The 20,806-nt window shown below is 40.2% G+C and overlaps 1 protein-coding gene across 3 annotated transcripts in view; it reads right to left on the reverse strand.

The window, feature by feature from the left end:
- LOC110837444 (lipase maturation factor 2) overlaps positions 1 to 20,806 on the reverse strand; it is a 176,672-nt gene that overhangs the window by 8,024 nt on the left and 147,842 nt on the right. For 2 of the 3 annotated variants that reach the window (XM_087343735.1, XM_087343734.1), the window contains exons 4-7: positions 5,051 to 5,231; positions 4,104 to 4,205; positions 3,106 to 3,311; positions 1,506 to 1,684 (exon numbers count right to left, since the gene is read on the reverse strand). In XM_087343735.1, the coding sequence (XP_087199861.1) occupies positions 1,506 to 1,684; positions 3,106 to 3,311; positions 4,104 to 4,205; positions 5,051 to 5,097 (534 nt within the window). In that variant the 5' untranslated portion in view covers positions 5,098 to 5,231. Of the gene's footprint in view, positions 1 to 1,505; positions 1,685 to 3,105; positions 3,312 to 4,103; positions 4,206 to 5,050; positions 5,232 to 6,087; positions 6,748 to 20,806 lie in introns of those variants that run through there. The other variant, XM_022079554.2, reaches the window with a different exon arrangement.

Below are 20,806 nucleotides of genomic sequence, written 5' to 3' on the forward strand. Positions count from 1 at the left end.
AGTATGATGACAATGGCGGGTAGGGGAGACAAACAGCCCAACATGAGCTCTGAACCACATCTGACAACTGTTACCTGTCAAAGGTTAGGGTGAAATCCTCATGGGATCCAGCCATTTCAAATCCAATATCTCTGGCATAAAATTCCAAAGCCCTTACTACTATCGTCAGTAAGGCATAAGAGTAGACCTGACAACCCTGACGGAGGTGGAGTAGGAATCTGTGCTATTAGTGGACCTAAAATCACTCTACCCTGAAAGTGACAGCAGTTCATTCAGGCTACGTTTTGTGAGCTAATGCCCTCTCCCTTCCATAATTAATTAAATAATAACTCATGACTACTGGGATACTTAAAACGACCCATTCTTCAAGTGCCTGAGCACTGCGGGTCCCAACTTTTCGTTGGCTCGATCTATAGACATTCGGTAGGACTCCTTGGATGAGGGATCGGCCCGTCGCAAGGCCTCTACCTGTACACAGGACAACACAACACAGGATAACACGGACAAACATCCATGGCTTGAGTGGGATTCGAACCCACGGTCCCAGCGACCAAGCAACAGAAGACCCACGCCTCAGACTGCGCGACCACTGCAAACCCTAACTCATGACTAACTTGTTATAAATAGTTAGGATCAGTTATTAGGCCATTACAAATTGTTTTAGTTTTTTACATAGATATTCACTTAAAATTGTGGTTATGTATATCTGTATGTAAACTCACAGACTGAGAAGGGACAAATTGACTTTCACAAAACTAGGCTTATTCCTTGAGAGTCCCGACGAACATGGTTCCCATTACTCAGAAACATGATATAACAACAGTGCCAAGACCAAAGTTCTTTGTTCTGGAGAATATTATAGAAACACAGGCAACAACCCTAAAAACTGTCCTGGGTTTGAGTCCTGATAAAGATGGTTTCAGTAATTTGTCAACTAAGCACAAAGAACAACAACTTTTTTGGCAAGGAGATTACAGAAACTAAGGTCACAAACCCGACAGCTGTCCTCTTGCGCCTTGACGACATTACATCTCCGCTAAAACATACGGTTATGGACTGCTCGGAGCAAGGCTAGCTCAGTCAGAACTCCCAACAGCCTAACTGGATGCGTTCTATTCTGGGCAGGGGCAGGAAGTCCGCCACGTCCTGACAGATGTTAGGATCATCCATCCACGGGTATTACAAGCTCTTTCCCCAGGGTAGAACATCCAACACTTATCAACTACAGTTTCAAGGTCTGTAAAGTGTGAAACTTTACCCCTAACACCCTAAAGCATTCACGATGTCCTGATTAGTCACAGCGGCAAATTCACCTTATATACATACTGCCAGCATTTAGGATAGTAAATAAGAAACATTCATTATCTCTGCAATATTTTTTTTAGGATCGACCATAAAAAAATGAAATATTAATCATATCCAAAAGAGGTCGCAAATTATCGGTGTGTATAAACATGTTTCACGCTACATTACAATATGCAAATGTGTGTGATGTTACTACGTACCTGAAGGAAGAAAGCGACAATCCGTACTGAGCGAACAGGGAAGAAAAACAGATGAGGCAACCCAATTTCAACAACAAAAGTGAAAGCTGTTGAAAGCTTGAGAAGCCATCTTGGCAAGTGGTGGGCATACCAGGCCAGCGGCGTTGGAATACACTGAGACTCAAAATGAATTGACAAAGCTGTGACAGAGATAACAAAATAATGCAACTTGTCATTATGCACATTAAATGTCTCCTGCAGAGCGAAAAACTTCTGTGTTCTAAATTATTTTTATTAAGCGAAGAAAGTTGAAGGTTCTTTTATGACATACGTTTGGAAGAGGACAGACAGGAATTAAAGAATAATGCAGAAATTCCTCTATAAGCCAGCACGTAAACCGGTCTAAAAGTTAAAATAGACAGAACTAAATATACGAACGGCACAGAACTAGAATCATAATATGCAATTAATATTTGGCAATGTAGCTGGGAAGAACACAAAAAGAAATGAGGTTTGTGATAAAATTAGGGGAATGCATTAAAAAAAGTACTTATTGCATGTATACAGTTGTAAACCTTAACACCCAGTCTACTGTCCGTAACACCGAATCTCAGGATTTGCAAAAACACAATTCTGCCGCCCGTTATGTAAGAATTTGACGTAATCTCTTACTCTGAGGGAAGAAAATAACTTACAAGTGCATCCAAAATGTTGGTGGGTGACATCTTGGAAGATTAACATGATGGGAGAGTAACATTAACCACTCGTCTTACTAATTTCTTTTTAAATGTGGGGCCAAAACTTATTTTGTCATCTGCACGTTTTTCATTTCCGCGGATTGCCAAACTCCTACGTCAATAAAGGTGTCTGAATCTGAGTCTGTATGTCATAATTCTGCCACAGAAATATCACTGCTGGACTCAACAACAGAAATTTCTTCCATCACCACAAGTGTCACGATAATTTTCACGTTCCTTAATCACAAAATACTGCAAGAACTCGAAAATAAAAACGAACCAATACAACGCATTGCATGTTACGACTTTTTGCAAAAACCTGCTAAATGAGGGTAAACATCTAAGCACTGTGAGAAATAAAGACAGATGTACAAAAGCATCTGTCGGTGAACTACTAAATGCAGCATCCGTCTAGCGAGAAGCTCAAATTGCAAGAAACAAAAGAAATCGGCAAAATAAGTCGATAGCCATAAAATTCTAAATCCTGCGAGTTAACTTGTGTAACAAATTTACAGCAAAATTTTCAATCCGAGTTATTTTAGGACGATAAGGGAAGTGGTTAAGACGGTTCTTCAGTTCCTAAGTTGTGGTGATGGACGGTATAACGCCACACAACCGTTACAGTAGCCACCGCCAAATTGTGTGCTTCAAGGTCACAGCAATATCATACAATATTAGCGGTAATAATGAGCACCATGCCTTAAATCAGTTCTCAAGAACCACTTAAATGACCGTGGTGAATCCATGAACTAACCCACCAATAACATATCCACAGAGAATCAACATACGGATATTTCCGAAGAATATTTTTGTTTCACGTTGATTTACTTTTGTTGAGTGATAACAAAGACATTGCCTAAAGTTTATAGAAGAACAATATTTACCTGTAAGCCCCCACCAGGTGGGACAGTAACTCAAGAGCTTTACGACTCCAGACTGGAACATCAACCGGAACAACAGCCACCGAACAAGCCAGAATGAAATAGAATCACTAGGAGCTGCAGTCGCTGCTCGGCGTCTTAAATGGGATTGGTAGCGCAATGGCGCCACCAGGATTGATAGGAAACCTGCTTCCAACAGCAAGACATCCCTGAAAGTAACAACATTAACTCTACGAAGAAGAAACTTTCAATGTTTTTTGGAGAAACCTACTAATTTCGTCAAAGCGAAGATGATTTTCCCAAAATGATATAACGTCATTAAATAATACAAAGTATTAAAACTAAGAGTTTCTATTGCAGATAAGAAAATATCATGATTTAAAATTATATGAATAAAAAATTGACAGTGGAACCACGGTTCCCTAGTTAACGTTGAATAACTTTACAGTCAGGCCACCTCCAGGAAAGCAAAGTTCTAGACAATTTGTTCGATCGGTTATCTCATTTCTATTTCAGTACTGCAATTCGTGTTCATTTGTATCTGAAACTTCCTTTTGGCTCCTAGCAAGAAATTCTATATGAACTACGTTTATGCCTGTATCTCATGTTTGTAATTTTTCCTTCTTTGTTAGTATATATTAATTGGATCTCGTTACAATTTTGAGTGTTATTTCAGTGAGAGCGATAACCCTTCTCTTTTCGTACTGTAAGGGAATACAGCCAGCATAGCTACTGGTAGGGTTGGTCGAGGGGGAGAGGTTAGACTAAGACAGGTATCCTGGTCCTCCAGGTTGGAGGCTGGTCGCAAGGCTAACAACCTCGCACCGTAAAAAGGAAGATGATTCCAAACCTCGATCAAAGCCTCGGACAGACGGACCTAACAAGAGGACCGTATGGAAGAGGAGAATTGAGGAGGTCGTGGACCGAATACGGACCGGAGAGCCATAGAAGAAGTTCCATGTGCAAAAATTTACAGTAATACTGTACTAGAAAGAACTTACCACTGAAACCACATGAAAGTCTGCCCCACTTGGTATAACGAGTAGTAGAGGGACCACAGGCCCGCAAACGACGGAGCAGTACAGAATTTCTGCGAGACAAACCTGCAAAAGGTACATTATCTAATGGCTACGGGTTCGCATCCACTGCAAGTAAGAAACAATTTAAAACTGGCTACTGTGGTCAAGCATAGCCAAAGAAAATTAAATCCATGCTACGGCCATCTTTAATTGTATCAGAATAGAATTTATTTACATTCCATAGATCCTTCAAAGGGCCCAAGCCAAAGATAATCAAGCAAAATATTTGTTTATAATATAAATATAAATTACAGTCGTGTACACAGTAATCACATCGCAAAAGTGTTCCAATAAGATGATCACTGCAGGGATCAGTCACATGCTCTGTGATAAAATGTCAAGAGCTCGAATTTCGTCATACTAATGAATACAAGATTCATTATTGAGATCTGAGGTTTTCGTGGCAGTGAAGATATTGATATCATCTTCTGAGTCGTAAGACTGTGAACTTGTACGAAGATGTCAACGATTCAGAGGGACATACTGCTTTCATCTTCAGGGCTAAAGATAGAGAGGAATTATGTCCCCATGAAATACTGATATGTACCTAGAAATTCACACGATGTTACAACCCAGAAGATCAACAATTAGACTGTTTAATTAATGGTTGGTTTTTCTGAAAGGTATTTAATGAAGCTCATATCAACTACACACATTTAGTACTAAATTAAATGAAAGGATGACTGATTACGTTCAATAAACTTGGAAGGAGTTTTCAACGTCCATTTGACCACACAGCCTCAGAAAAACTGCAAACATCCTGACCAGAAAACACGCTTCTCCATATAAAATGAGTATCATCTTCAATACACCACAAAATATTTCTGGTAAACAAAGCCGCTAATGAAATAAATTGCATGCCCTCTTACCCTGTGAATGCCAGGAAGATGCCCAGTAGTGCCAACACATCCATCATGTATTCTGTGTCAAGACCAATGTAAGGGGCCAGCCATAACAACGTAGGCTTTGTGTGTATTCTGGCACTTAGGGTCTTCGCTTTACTATCCAACTGTGTTCTTGCCGGAAGCACACCATTATTCCCATATAGACCTGAAAGCATGACAACAAAATGGTAAATTAATGCCTCTACTAGTCACAATAGCTCAGAGTATAATTTGGATGACTGGGGCAGGAGCGAGGAGGATTTCATACAGACCAGATCTGAAGACATACCCAGCCTCCCAACCAAAGGATATCTGGAACTTGTTCCTTCATGGCATAACACTACCACACAGAAACTTTTATTGGCATGTAAGATGCTTCCACTTGGACACCCCTTAATTACAGGTGGTGTCATCTGGTCATCCTCCTCAGATTTTTTGTCTGTGTCACTCTACCCCATTTGGGTTCCCCTTAGATGATTGCCAGAGTGTAATTTGGGGTTGTTTTGTCAGGTCATCCTCTTCCATGTCTGTTTTGTCAGTCTTCATCATTCTGAATCAGTATCTATAATAAGTTCGGTCTCATTCGTAAGGAATAAATGTTCGTATGGAAAAAAAAAACAATGAAAGAAATTACTTGCATAATCAAGGTGAAGATGAGAGACTTAAATCGATATGTATCTTAGAGTCCTAAGTTGTAATGATGGGTCACAGGGTAGGGTCCAATGGTAGGCTTCTTTTTAATGTTCCGTACGAAATGACATTTTGGCAAACACTGTATGCACAGAGTAAGAAAGCAAACGGCTGTATTATTTCCTTATTCACGTACTAAATATAACAATTCATACACGAAACTGTAGCCAAAGAAAGTTTTCATATTTGTTGGAAAACAGTCTCTAAATAGTGAAACGAAAATCCTGTTCAGCAGTATTGAGCAGATCAAAATACATAACATATGTTTTCAGCCCCCACCAAACCAATGCACATTATAAATGAAAATGTAATAAAACGATATGAAAACTTACCAGGTATTTGGATGTAAAACGACGTAAAAGCAAATAAGTATACAACACTCATACCACGCAAGAATAAATTGCGAGTATACCGAATTTGAACCATGTTTACATCCAACGAACATTAAATTTTATCTTGATTTGAACACACAACTCGATAATCTAGCAAAACGTTATATGCAGAATAACACAAAGTATCAAAACATTTACTTTGTGTACGCCAAGCCCACAGCCGGCACCCCACGCGTTGATTTACCCTGTAACCCACGCCAAGCCACAATTAGCAGATCCCAACTTTATAACAACTAACAACGCGTTTGTCAAATAAGTATCACACAGACGCAACGCGACGCGACGAGGGCGTAATTCGTGAAACAAATAATTTTCTCTCATTCAGTATCATCAATTATTAAACAGCTCTGTCATTTAATTCACAATTAATATCTGTTAGATTTACATAAAACAATGTAGACTGTAGGCTTAGCGCCCACTCCAGTAGCACCATAGTTGTGTGTAAACACAAGATAAACCAAAATGTAATTTTGAATTCGTTACGTCACGTCTACAGAAGACCAGTCCTTTCCACCGCCGTCATGACCTCAAAATGATTTTTCTTGTAATTTTCATTTAAACCTGTTTTTGATCTTATTGTTATTATTATAAATATTACGGTTTCTCCATAGTATGGCTCTTATTTCCACGAACGAAAAACGATTTCCTGTTTTCAGAATGATTCATATTCTAAGTTGGCAATCCCTGTTCACGTTAATACATTCAATTGGTCGCGCTCAATATCGATATCTACGCTGCAAACATCATCGAACAGATGGCACTCGTGTCTTCATTGTAGTTGAATGGTGAAGATGTAGTCACGGTGTGGCAATCCTTGAACTAAAATTTGTACATCCTGTCTCGGTAGCTCAGTTGTCGAAAAAAAAGGCGAACAAGAATACTTTCGTTTAAGAATACTTCAAGAATTGCAATTGATATTTGATAATCATCATGATACCGGAAATGCACAAAGAAGTCATCATCATGAACCACATTGTCACTGGCCTGTTTCATGCTAGAATGAGAAGGGATATCACCGTTGGTAACTGAGAATTTTGAATGAGATTCTTGAGCTGGACATTCGCGTAATAGTGACGTAGAAATTGACGGACCTTTCAGAGGTTCTTACTGCTTCCAACCTGATGATGGAGGCAACAAAAACATCCGAAACGTCGGTAAATTTCTACACGGCGCAACATTTTAATATTCGTCCGAAATCTCACTGAGAATAACCTACATTTTCCCCCTTGGATTTCATTTGTGCTGAAGTAATTCTGTTTTCATCTCGTTTGTATACAGTCCAAGCTACGTTGCCATAATCGGAGCACTACGTTTCGGAAGCTGGGTCTGCTTCCGTCTTCAGGTTAAAAAAATGGAGAGGGACACCTACTTCGTTGTGTGCTTTAGAAAAAGTTAACATTAATCACTGGGTCAGTGACGGCAACGCTGGAATTTCAAGAGGTTTCAAATCAGATTCAGTAGCACGAGCTGATCGTTCTACGCTTCTGTAATTCTTCTCAATTTAATTCGCATCCACACTTAAGTTATTCAAAAGAGCCGATAGAGACGCCTCTGGATCTGTAATATCCGGTTTTCATTGCTTTCGCGACTGCGCAGTTGAATTTAAGTTTTCTTGTAGGTCCGACTCTCTCACACCACAGCACGACAACGTCTGATTTTAAATTATTATAATTATAAAAAAAAATTTCGGCAAGAGAACACCTCGCTAAGGGGCAGTTGATCTTGGACTATTTATAAAATTGGTATAATTTTTACCAAGCCGAACTAAAGGCGTTTCTGACTTCGTGTAAATTTGTCTCCCAGATAAACAGAACGATCGAGAAATTAAAGGAAACTGAACTTGAAGTAAACCTGACTTGGCTTCAATAGGGGGTGGGGGGGTGGGGTCTACGATCAGCAGACGACGAGGCTAACCCAAGTCTCGATTGCGAACTGATCAAGGAGAAACTGCGCGTATCTCAGCAGGCGACAGCCAACAAAACCATCGATTCCCATGGCCTCCCATAAAACAATTCTGTGTGACACTGTCTTGGTGAAACTTCTTCCCGACTTCCGGCCGACCGCAGAGGTTCTCAGCTGTCGTAACACTGTCTTAGACAACCCGCAATACAGCCCAGAGTTTCCTGCACCCAACGTAATCTCCTACCGAAGCTGAAAGGGGCATCTGTGAGGACATCCTTTCTCACAAGATGAAGTGAAGATGAGATCCCTTCAACAAGACGCAATGACTCCTGAAACTACCTGTAGTGAGTGGACTGAAGAGGTTATTATGATGATTGAGTACTTGTGTAAAACTAGACAGAAGAGATGATTGTCTTCTGGGATGTTGCTCCATGTTGTTTTATTGGCATACCAGAAGTCCTTGCTTCCTTGATGGTGGAGACAGCAAGGACTTCGGAAAGTCCCTAAACCTCTATCAGACTAACTGATGACGCAAAATCTCAGAAGACAGCCGTCTTCACCCTCGCCGACCGGAGAGTCTGAAATCTCACCCAGAGAATATGAAATAACCAGGCAAAAATATAAATCATTTCTTTTATATAACTATATATAATCAATTATTTTAAAACAACCAGAACTTCGGAGTATTTTTTGGACAGTGAAATCCACGAGGCTGTAATGGGATGGGTAAGTGGCTATCATGGAAAACAAGAAATGCATGGAAAATTTTAAAGGTAATCCTCTTGGAAAATGCCCACTTACATGATAGAGAAAGTGATGGAAGAATAAATTAAGGAAGGTTTTGAAGAGAGATGTATTGAGCTCGACCACGATTGTGCCCAATTATGGGTTTTGGCATTATGTATACTGCCAAAGCTCTGATTACACAGCGTCGAATGATAATCATATGATTACTGACAACTGAATTGGGGTTCCATAAAAGGCGGAGGACTTCTTGGTTACTTGAGCGATTCTCAGCTTCTTAGTTAATAGTATTTAGCAACACAAATTATAGAGCTTATCTTCTACGATATTTGCAAGAAATGAACAGTGTCCAATTTAAAATTAACAAGTTTTCGTACTAAACTTTAGGAATGCTGCACAGAACACACGCACGTCTTCCGGTGTACCCCAAGGATCTATCATCCTATCAAAAATGTGACAAGAATCTAGGCGCTGACTCTTGATTTACCACGGCAGTCACATGTAAAGGGTTGATTGGTTGATTATACGGGTAACCACAAATAACAGCAATTATTTATTTGTTGCTAAATCTGAACTGAGCTTTTACTCGGGGACAATGAATAAAACACCAAATGATAGTTTCTGGACATGCAAATCGAATTTACGTTTTTATTGATACAGGAAAGCTGTGGCTGATGCCAGGGGCCCTACGTCCGTCTGCAGATGGTCCCTGAGCAGTCAGGGTGCCCTTCTACTTTACATAACGCAACAAAATAAAATCAGCATACTTAAGTGTCTTTCGTGACGTCTGAGATTTTGTAAACTAGCAAAAGCGCAGGTCTTGTTGTAGAATTATCATGATATCTGATGTCCAGTTGTCGTCAGGTTACTGCAAAGATTTCTGACTTTACGTCGGTTTATCTTGAAGGCAAATTAGCAATATCCATCGCCTAAAATTATGGGATACCTCAAAAGTAAAATGAAAATAAATATTTTAAATTTAATTATATTTATTTAAAACACTTTCATAAAAATATATATTAGTTTCACAGTGTTATTCCTGGTACGCCATTTATATTATATCTTAAACATGTTTTGTAAAGACACGTCGTTTAAAACGTGCACTGAATTTGAGGTTTCCCCGTTTTAAACGCGTATAAAGAGTTACCTGCATAAACATCTTTCAGCGAAAGTCTCAGATACCAAATTTAATCCATATCCGTTGAATAGTTTCATATGTATCAACACATGAACAAATAGTCTTGAACGATTTTCCCACCTATTAAACTGCTAGATGGTGGACTTACGAAATAATTGGTCATGTCTATACTTAATGTGATATTGTTACACACTCCATAGATTCAGAAATCCTAATTCGATTACCGTAGAGTTTAATTAAAGCGTATCGAATCTGACATGTGTACGTAATAATCTCGATGTAATATTAGAAGGGAAAGGCCACAAAATTATGGGTCATGCTTATCGATATATCATCACTTCCGGCGTTAGAATCCTTCAAGATGTTAGTGTTAGGTCCAGACCCATCTTGAGTAGACTTAGAAGGATAATGGGGTTTACAGCTCTTTCAGAACGAACGCTGCACAACCTAAGACTGGACCTATGGTGTCAAAACCACGTTGAATAAGCCATTCACCAGCGAACAAAATGGCGCCACCACAATTCTTCAAGGTCTTACCGAAACATTCTGTTTTGAATAATCAACAATGGAGTTGTCATACAGAATTCGAAATAACTTAATACTTCATTGTTGTTATTATTGTTCTAAACTCAGAGTCCAAAAAGTGGTTTCTGCGGTGACGACTATGATATTTGAGTTCATAATTAACATAGAAATTCTGATCATGTGATCAGATTTAACCGCCCAAGGAAAAACAAAATGCATCAAAGAACATAGCGTAAAGAACTTAACACTAAAAAACATCTCCACAGCACAAGTTCTTTGCTGTGAACTTGATAATTATTAGAATTGTCAAGAATTTGCCTGCTTTTTTCACAGTTACGTAAACCAAGAACAATGCAGGTTATGATAGCATAAATTTTACCCGAGTTTTGAAATTTTAATATCCATATCGTGTTACTCTAAGAAATATTTAAATAGAAGACTCCAATCCACACCACGTTTTTCATTGTGTAAAATTCCGGGATAATTTCTTTTTAAATCTTGTAATAATTTGTGATAATCTCTCATTACCCGAAGGTTTTACATGTCTCTCCCATGTTATGCATCTTTATTTAATAGTCCTAATATATCAGGCGAGGTTTTTCCGAAACCGCAGATGTGCATCAGTAATCCCATTGGCTCGGGGCAGGCTACACCTTTCACTTTTCGGCCTATAAACCTAGCACCTCACACCCTATTGGCATATTCATTGCCCTGATGAAGGAGGCAGTATGACCTCTGAAACGTTGGTTAACATCGACCAGACTACACAGCGCAATAACCCAGAAGACAGAAATCTTCATACTCTGATGACGGAGGCAGTATGACCTCTGAAACGTTGGTAAACATCGACCAGACTACACAGCGCAACAACCCAGAAGACAGAAATATTCATACTCTGATGACGGAGGCAGTATGACCTCTGAAACGTTGGTAAACATCGACCAGACTACACAGCGCAACAACCCAGAAGACAGAAATCTTCATACTCTGATGACGGAGGCAGTATGACCTATGAAACGTTGGCTAACATCGACCAGACTACACGGCGCAACAACCCAGAAGACGGAAATCTTCATACTCTGATGATGGAGGCAGTATGACCTCTGAAACGATGGTTAACATCGACCAGACTACACAGCGCAACAACCCAGAAGACAGAAATCTTCATACTCATCGCCCTGATGATGGAGGCAGTATGACCTCTGAAACGTTGGTTAACATCTACCAGACTACACAGTGCAACAACCCAGAAGACAGAAATCTTCATACTCTGATGACGGAGGCAGTATGACCTCTGAAACGTTGGTTAACATCGACCAGACTACACAGCGCAACAACCCAGAAGACAGAAATCTTCATACTCTGATGACGGAGGCAGTATGACCTCTGAAACGTTGGTTAACATCGACCAGACTACACAGCGCAACAACCCAGAAGACAGAAATCTTCAATCAGAAATTTAATTCGCGGTTCCCAGTTGCAACTCATTTGTTTGTGATGTACCTCGCCCCTTTCCCTGCCCGGGTAATTCATCCCTGGTCAGCCCACTTCATTTCAAGCGTTCTAATAACTTAATTTCATAATGCAACATGAGAGATATGACGCTCAACGTGATCGAGCCCTTTATTAAATCATGAGACTTAATTGGATGACTCTTTGAGACACGCCTTCTACAAGGCCTCCCCCACCCCCAGTTCGAATATCATGATCCCACGAGAACGTAATCCTAAGAAAATAGCCTTCTCCTTACTAGTTTATGTTTTAGTACAAAAGAGATTTCTGAATGACATTTAGCTTATCTCACTGGCTTAAAGTTAATACACTACAAATTCAAATAAATATATCGCAAAACTGTCCCCCAAAAAATCTTCGTAAATAGACTAAACTGTCAGAAAATATTTTTCCTTGTGTCTCGTTCAATATTCAGTGTATCGGAAAGGCTTTTCAAAAAAAATTTTTTCTTAGTGAATTCTTTATGTTCTGTTACCTACAAATTTAAAATACGAAAACCGAATGACGCTGTCGATTGGTTGTAAATCCCGCGTCGTATCTGCAGGCCTCAGGTTCAGATCTCGGCCTGAAGACTGACAATCCTGATTGAGGTTCTAAGTGGTTGTATTCAGTCCCTCCGCTCAAATGCTGGAATAGCAACTTAAATTAAGCCACGACCACTTCCTTCCACATACTTTCCTATTTATTAATTATCCGACGCTATACAGTAAGAGGACCGCCACGGTGGTCTAGCGATTAGAACGCTGGCCTTGTAATCCTGGGGTCTCGGGTTCGATTCCCGGCGGTGCCCGAATTTATAACTTGCGTTGGGCAAGGCCGTGGTCTAGGCAACACGGAGTTTTCCTCCGTGGCATCCCAACAATTACTCCATTCACACACAGAAGAAGGCAATGGCAAACCACTTCTGGATCATCTGCCAAGAACGTATATGAACAGGTCCCAGTCCGAGAAAAGGATGGAAGGATCCTGTTCATATGGACCTGTCGTCAGACAGAACACTAAATAATAATAAGATGAGGTGGTCTAGCGGATAGAACGCTGGCCTTGTAATCCTGGGGTCTCGGGTTCGATTCCCGGCGGTGCCCGAATTTATAACTTGTGTTGGGCAAGGCCGTGGTCTAGGCAACACGGAGTTTTCCTCCGTGGCATCCCAACAATTACTCCATTCACACACAGAAGAAGGCAATGGCAAACCACTTCTGGATCATCTGCCAAGAACGTATATGAACAGGTCCCAGTCCGAGAAAAGGACGGAAGGATCCTGTTCATATGGACCTGTCCTCAGACAGAACACTAAATAAATAAATATAAATATACAGTAAAAGATACTGGCAGTTTGGTTAAATAAATCAAATTAAATACGAAGGATTATTCTTGAGGAAATCAGAGAAGTTCAGAGGTTTTCGTGAATAGAATAAGGGTTTAGGACACCTCTGACGGATTATCCCTTGAGGTCTGTTCCAATTTGGAATTACTTATGGTATTATGAACCGGTTTAAACAATTGGCAGGACTCCTTCGACGTGTGATCGGCCACGATCCACGCCCCAGACCGCGTGGCTACACTTATCATTTTAAGATCGACAAAACTTGTCAACTTTCAGTCTAGACTAAAAATATAACATTCCGGTTTAAAAGAAATCAGTTCTGTTTCGCCGGAGATGAAACATGAGGTCATCGCACACAGTCCGGATCAAAACGGTGAACAACATTTCGAAATGTCACTGTTTCCTTCCCAAGGAAAAATAATATTATTGTATAAATAACACAAATCTTGAACCTTAACGTAAATCTTACTTCTAGACCGAGAATAACCTACTTTTACGTAGAAGGATTTGACGTTCAATGAGTATGGGGCATGTCGATTGAAGTATTGAGCTACACCGGATGTGGATAAAATACTACTACATAATTCTACTGGACGGAATCATGGCGGTACAGGAATTATAGGCGTATCTGGCTTACAGGAAATGCAACTATGAAGTTCCCCAACCCTAATCACAGCTGATAACCATTAGAACTCGAGATAACGCCACTGCTTGAATAAATAAGACACGTTGAAGTTAAGTCCTGAGTGGAAATCAATGACATTGTCGATAAGAGAAATAAGACAATTTAGCTGCGATTAATCCGCGTTGATTTTCAGCAAGTTTGCGCACAAAGCCAACACTTAAGAGCATTACTTACTGTAGTAGGGACGAATCTGTGCGTCTCGGGACCGTAAGAGATGCAAGTGGATGAGAAGAATATAAGATGCAACAGATAAGATAACAAGTATTTTAGCTCTCATCCGAGTCGCCTTTCTCTCATTCGATGCTCAGTTAACTCGACTTTAATCCCATCAAAATATTTTATATTCTTACGCGTTGCTTTCATCGCTGAGTCCGACAGTTGTGACTTAAAGTACATTCGAAAGACACTTTGTCATTTCCTGTCCGTCAAACTTCTGGATATTTTACGGGAAGCTGATGAAATAAATTTGACAGGAGGCACGAACACTTTTCGATTGTGCAAAAAAAGCTTACACTGACATTAATTAAAACACTCACGACGTTAAAACGCGTAACGAAAGTAAAAGTATTCAAGAAGGAGGATAAAAAACAAAGGATAAACCAATGAAGGAAAGAAGAATGTTCGCCAGTTCTTTTGATATTAACTTCTCCCATCTACTAGTGATCTGGGCCCGGGGGTGAGAGGGGTTTCTGTGGCCTTCCTGCGGATGCAGACTGTTGGACCTGGTCTTGAATGAAAGCGACCACTGGCAGGGGACGCCGTGTTGTATGAAGCGTTATAGCTTTTTGTTTCTACGTCATTCATCTGCCCTATCATGATTTACCCCCCCCCCCCCCCAACATTGTATTGGTTTTGTTTAATCTGCTGAACCCTTCACCGCTCAAACCTTATCCCTAATCATACCATCATCATCATCATCTCCTGTTTACATAAGTGGGACTCGTTTATTGAAGTGTTGCGATCCCGATTATGGGAGATACACCGTGTCAGGAAATAGTTTCCGTCCCAATAGATCGCTCCGCGTTATTTCTCACGGACTGGCGGGAGGAACCATCAGAGAGTAGAAGCCCAAAGGAGTAGGAGTTCTAGAGCCTGAGTTTTGCAAGGACTTTACCTCAAACCAGCGGTGAGAAGCTGCTAAGACCCTTTCAGAGTCATATACCTTCTATAAATGCCATTTTATTTATTTAGTGTTCTGTCTGAGGACAGGTCCATATGAACAGGATCCTTCCATCCTTTTCTCGGACTGGGACCTGTTCATATACGTTCTTGGCAGATGATCCAGAAGTGGTTTGCCATTGCCTTCTTCTGTGTGTGAATGGAGTAATTGTTGGGATACCACGGAGGAAAACTCCGTGTTGCCTAGACCACGGCCTTGCCCAACACAAGTTATAAATTCGGGCACCGCCGGGAATCGAACCCGAGACCCCAGGATTACAAGGCCAGCGTTCTAACCGCTAGACCACCGTCGTGGCATAAATGCCATATGGACCCTACATATAAATTTCCCTTAAAATGTTTCAACCTAAAAAAAACTATCAGGAACTAAGAATTAAAATTTGTCAACAATTTCCACTAGTCTACAGATTCACACTGCCAGAAATAAATAGGCCAAATAGTTTTTCAGGCCTAGAATCGTAGTAATTTCTGAAATACGAGACTGGGATTTCTCACGGTGATCATATATTAATTTAAATTGTGTTAATAATTAATTAAAATTGTAGAATAAACCCTTTTTTTCCGGTGAAAACTGACGAAGTTAATTTAAAGCTTTCTACATACGTATTGGACCGACATCGACTAAAAAATATTCGGACGACTATTAGCGAAATATTTTAAAACCAAATAAAATAAAAATTTGAGCGATATGTTTGGAAATATACGTAATACATACGGATGGACAGACAGCATCATCATTATGAGCAGTGTGATATGAATATGAAGCCTAACCATGAACTATCATGGCTCCGTGGACACAAAATAGGCCTCTCACCAGGTTGTCTTCGGTCTGACCATGTCCTGGTTTGTTCCTTATGAATGGTGCATGAAATCAACCTCTGTACCATTGTCTGTCAATGACGTTTTCTTTGCTACATAATAAAATCGATTACTCTGTCTTCCTCTGAATAAGAAATGGATCACCTAATCTACAAAAACCTTGCCCAACGGAAAACTATTAATTTATTATCATAAAAACTCAACTTTTTGTGACAATACATCGGCTTCTTGGGTGGCTGTTACACTTTTTAACACCACATCTGGTGTGAACTGATTGATTCTGAATGCCATATTTTTTCTTTCAAGGAATACGGCATTACAATAGAAATGCTTAGTATCTATACATGAGCGACCCGAATGAAGGTCTTTGAGAATTTAAAAATGTGTTTTAAAATGAAAAATACGTATTGACGCTTTCAGTATGTTATTTTTTTTACTAACATTATCCATGATATTGATCAAAGGCCACGGTGGTCTAGCGGTTAGAACGCTGGCCTTGTAATCCTGGGGTCTCGGGTTCGATTCCCGGCGGTGCCCGAATTTATAACTTGTGTTGGGCAAGGCCGTGGTCTAGGCAACACGGAGTTTTCCTCCGTGGCATCCCAACAATTACTCCATTCACACACAGAAGAAGGCAATGGCAAACCACTTCTGGATCATCTGCCAATAACGTATATGAACAGGTCCCAGTCCGAGAAAAGGATGGTAGGATCCTGTTCATATGGACCTGTCGTCAGACAGAACACTAAATAATAATAAGATGAGGTGGTCTAGCGGTTAGAACGCTGGCCTTGTAATCCTGGGGTCTCGGGTTCGATTCCCGGCGGTGCCCGAATTTATAACTTGTGTTGGGCAAGGCCGTGGTCTAGGCAACACGGAGTTTTCCTCCGTGGCATCCCAACAATTACTCCATTCACACACAGAAGAAGGCAATGGCAAACCACTTCTGGATCATCTGCCAAGAACGTATATGAACAGGTCCCAGTCCGAGAAAAGAATGGAAGGATCCTGTTCATATGGACCTGTCGTCAGACAGAACACTAAAATAATAATAATAATTGATCAAAGAGGCCAAGGAGTTTAAGTAAGACGCTTAAGATTGGTCACGCGGGCGATGCGGTTCGGACTTCTCCCGGATCATGTGCGTTTGTCCACTGTTGTTTGTTTGTCGCGATGGACTAAATTCCAGTCCAAAGAGTCACAGCGTTAATCTGAAGGCTTCTTTCTCAGAATAAATTCTGCGTCGGATACAAGTGTCTTATGCGTGAATGAATTAGAAGAATATTTAATATAAATCTTAGAACAGGAGTGTGTGAAAATAAAAATAATAAAAACGAAAATACGATGAAGAAGAAGGAAGAGAATTACAAAGCAAAGGAGGTGAGGAATAAGAAGGGATTCGTGGTATTTTGATACAGACTGCTGTGTAATGGTGTCTGTGTTCTTAGGATGTAACAAAACATCTAAATTTTGCTGTTGATACAGAGTCATTAAATAACCTACGAAAGAAACCTGTCGATAAAGAAACTAATGGCAATGACAGGTATCCATGATATGACTACATCTAATCTGAACAGGTATTTCATTAAGTCCTTATTGGACATTCTTGTCAACTATTCAGAGACCCATATGAATCCAAAGCGATGGACTTAGATATGGAATATGCCTGTCATATAATTACAGCACCTGTTAAGTGGGCGTTGCACCCCACAGGATGATTAAAAAATATGGGGTTAGTGGGTTATACAATAGATCATGGGACGCAACTTCAGGTAGACCACGATTAACGTAATTAGGTATAAGTCCTGACAAAAATTCTAATAAACTTCACTAATTAATTCCACACAATCCAACACTATTTCCCTAAGATTCATTTTAATATTATTCCCCACCTTTCGTAATCTCTCCCATTCATGCTACATGGCACACACAATCAATCAGAAACAAGATTTGTGTCTCGATATATGACATTAAAGAGATTAAGATAGGATGGCACGATAGAACGCGGGGTACAGTACTGTATTGTGTTCGGCCATAATACTGGTGTATCTTTATTAGCGCAAGATTTCGTGAGATCGTCCAACCTGCAACCCATGTGCCTCCCCTTCCTCCTGACCTCTTTCACCAGCAGGTCAATACATTTCATCTTCCCTCTAATAACATGATCCCAGGCACCCTCACTGCATAAGCGACCTAAGTCGAGACCGGTTCGTAAACTAGGACTAAATAATTTATTGAGTGAACTGTAGTTACCTCAAGAAAAGAAGTAAGTAAGAAATATTTGAAGATTTCACGGCGTAAAATGCGGATTTTTGGTCATAGGTTATAAAGCCTTGTAACAGTCTTTTAAGTGATTAGACTATCAACGTTCTGGTGGAACGTAACTCCTCCATCTACTGGGTATACTATGGAAGGGATAATTTCTTTCGAAACGTCGATAAATGCGCGGTATCGTAACCTACATGGTCACAATCGAAGTAGGTAACTATCTGTGCAAGTAATTAGCCACCTACCAAAGTTACCATCAAAATGACTGAGTAAATACCTGACTATTCAACTAAAAAGTACCTAAATATGTATAGGATTTGAGACTTTCGTGGCGAGTACAATCAATAAAATCTTCTCGGGCAATCGGTTACCAGTTAACGCGGCTGAATGCCCTAGAAAAGATGGCCTAGCGGTTAGAACGCTGGCCTTGTAATCCTGGGGTCTCGGATTCGATTCCCGGCGGTGCCCGAATTTATAACTTGTGTTGGGCAAGGCCGTGGTCTAGGCAACACGGAGTTTTCCTCCGTGGCATCCCAACAAATACTCCATTCACACACAGAAGAAGGCAATGGCAAACCACTTCTGGATCATCTGCCAAGAACGTATATGAACAGGTCCCAGTCCGAGAAAAGGATGGGAGGATCCTGTTCATATGGACCTGTCGTCAGACAGAACACTACAAATAATAATAAGTATGTATCAAATTAGTCATATAAGTAGCCTAAGTAACTAAGTAGCACAATATAGACCACTGAGAGCTTAAGACTGACATTCTAGAGGAGTTCTTCACTCCATATCACATATGTCGCTGTTACAGTGATTCGATTTGTGCAAAAATTGCACAAATATCATTTCAGGTCATGTAGGGTCTTTGCCCCGTAAGACAAATGACCTCTGATATAGGGTGAGTGCCTCGTTGCGACAATGAACCTCGGTCATGCACGTTGAGTACCCTCGTAGGGAAGCCGATCGCCCCCCGGTAATGTATATTGAGTGTCATCGAGAAAGATGCGACAGACATCTACTTAATAATTACGTATTTAGCTAAATTACGATCACAGCTGATTTCTCTCTTAGACCATTTTTGCATGCTGCATATGATCTGTGTCTTAGTGCCAGTTCGTCAGCAGTGAGTGTACGTAGAAGTCTTAATACTTGGTCGTGAACAAATTACAGCTTCTCAGGTTATAATTTCATAATTATCATCTCTGAAGAGATGAGTTAACCATCGTGCCTCGTTGTTGTACCTTGGATGTTTGCACCTAACTGTGTCTGACAACCTCACAGAGGTAAACGGAGATAATTGCTCCGCGCGCTTATCTACCGCATAATCGAGCATGTACGAACAGCAACGAAGACCTGGTTAGAACGACTGGATAAATCATCCGAACTTTGAATGCTTTGCAAAACGGAACATTTCTCTTAAAATAACTCTTTTGTAGACCGCGTTTATCTGAAGATGGCTGTCATCTGGGTTGTGGCGCCGTGTAGTCTGGTAGAAGTTTACCGACGTTTCAGAGGTCCCTGCTGCCTCCCATCATGTGTGTCACGGCGCAACAACCCAGGAGATAGCCATCATCTTCGAACTCATGACCGTGAAAAATTAAAATCATATTGCACTTATCTGGTTTAAATTCAGTGATAGAATCAATGCATGATTCGTCATTTCACAAGAATAAAAGCCAAATATTTGTTACTTTTCAATAATATATATTAGGTTCTATACGACTCTATGGAAATAAACGAACAGAAAATTTCTGTAAGCAAGGGAGGAGTTGCACGGGAATGGTTACGAACTAATGTCAGACGATAAACATTTTCGCCTTGTTTTTTTTGCAAAGAATCTACACTGAGAGTCCGATTTATGTAACAGATCGTCTCATTCTCGCAAGGCAGGGAGTTCGGCGGTCATAAAAATGGCGCCTAAAATGATCTGAATGTGTAAGAAAAACGAAGTGCTTCAGCACGCGGGCGACTTTAATATAAAGAAACTCATAACTCAATTAGTTTTTTGAGTTCTAGTCAAAAAGCCTCTAAAATACTAAAATTAGTTTTTTATTTTTTATTTGGTGTTCTGTCTGACGACAGGTCCATATGAACAGGATCCTTCCATCCTTTTCTCGGACTGGGACCTGTTCATATACGTTCTTGGCAGATGATCCAGAAGTGGTTTGCCATTGCCTTCTTCTGTGTGTGAATGGAGTAATTGTTGGGATGCCACGGAGGAAAACTCCGTGTTGCCTAGACCACGGCCTTGCCCAACACAAGTTATAAATTCGGGCACCGCCGGGAATCGAACCCGAGACCCCAGGATTACAAGCCCAGCGTCCAAAAATTGGAAAAAAAATTAAAAAACAGAAAATCCTGCTCGTAGCGAAATCTCCGAACATGTTTCTTTTTTAAAAAAAAAATTTAAAACAAGGTAACCAATATACAGAATTGGACAGTATTTTCCCATGTAGATTATTTATGACACAAATTACAAGTCATAAATCCATTGTGTTTACGTACGTTGTAATTATTTTTTTTTTATTATTTTATTAATTTTTGTGGAGCATTA

This window comes from Zootermopsis nevadensis, unplaced genomic scaffold, assembly GCF_977971745.1.
Source record: "Zootermopsis nevadensis isolate Lab colony 2312 unplaced genomic scaffold, Znev_1.0 Znev_ptg000006l, whole genome shotgun sequence".
NCBI classification, from domain to species: Eukaryota; Metazoa; Arthropoda; class Insecta; order Blattodea; family Termopsidae; genus Zootermopsis; species Zootermopsis nevadensis.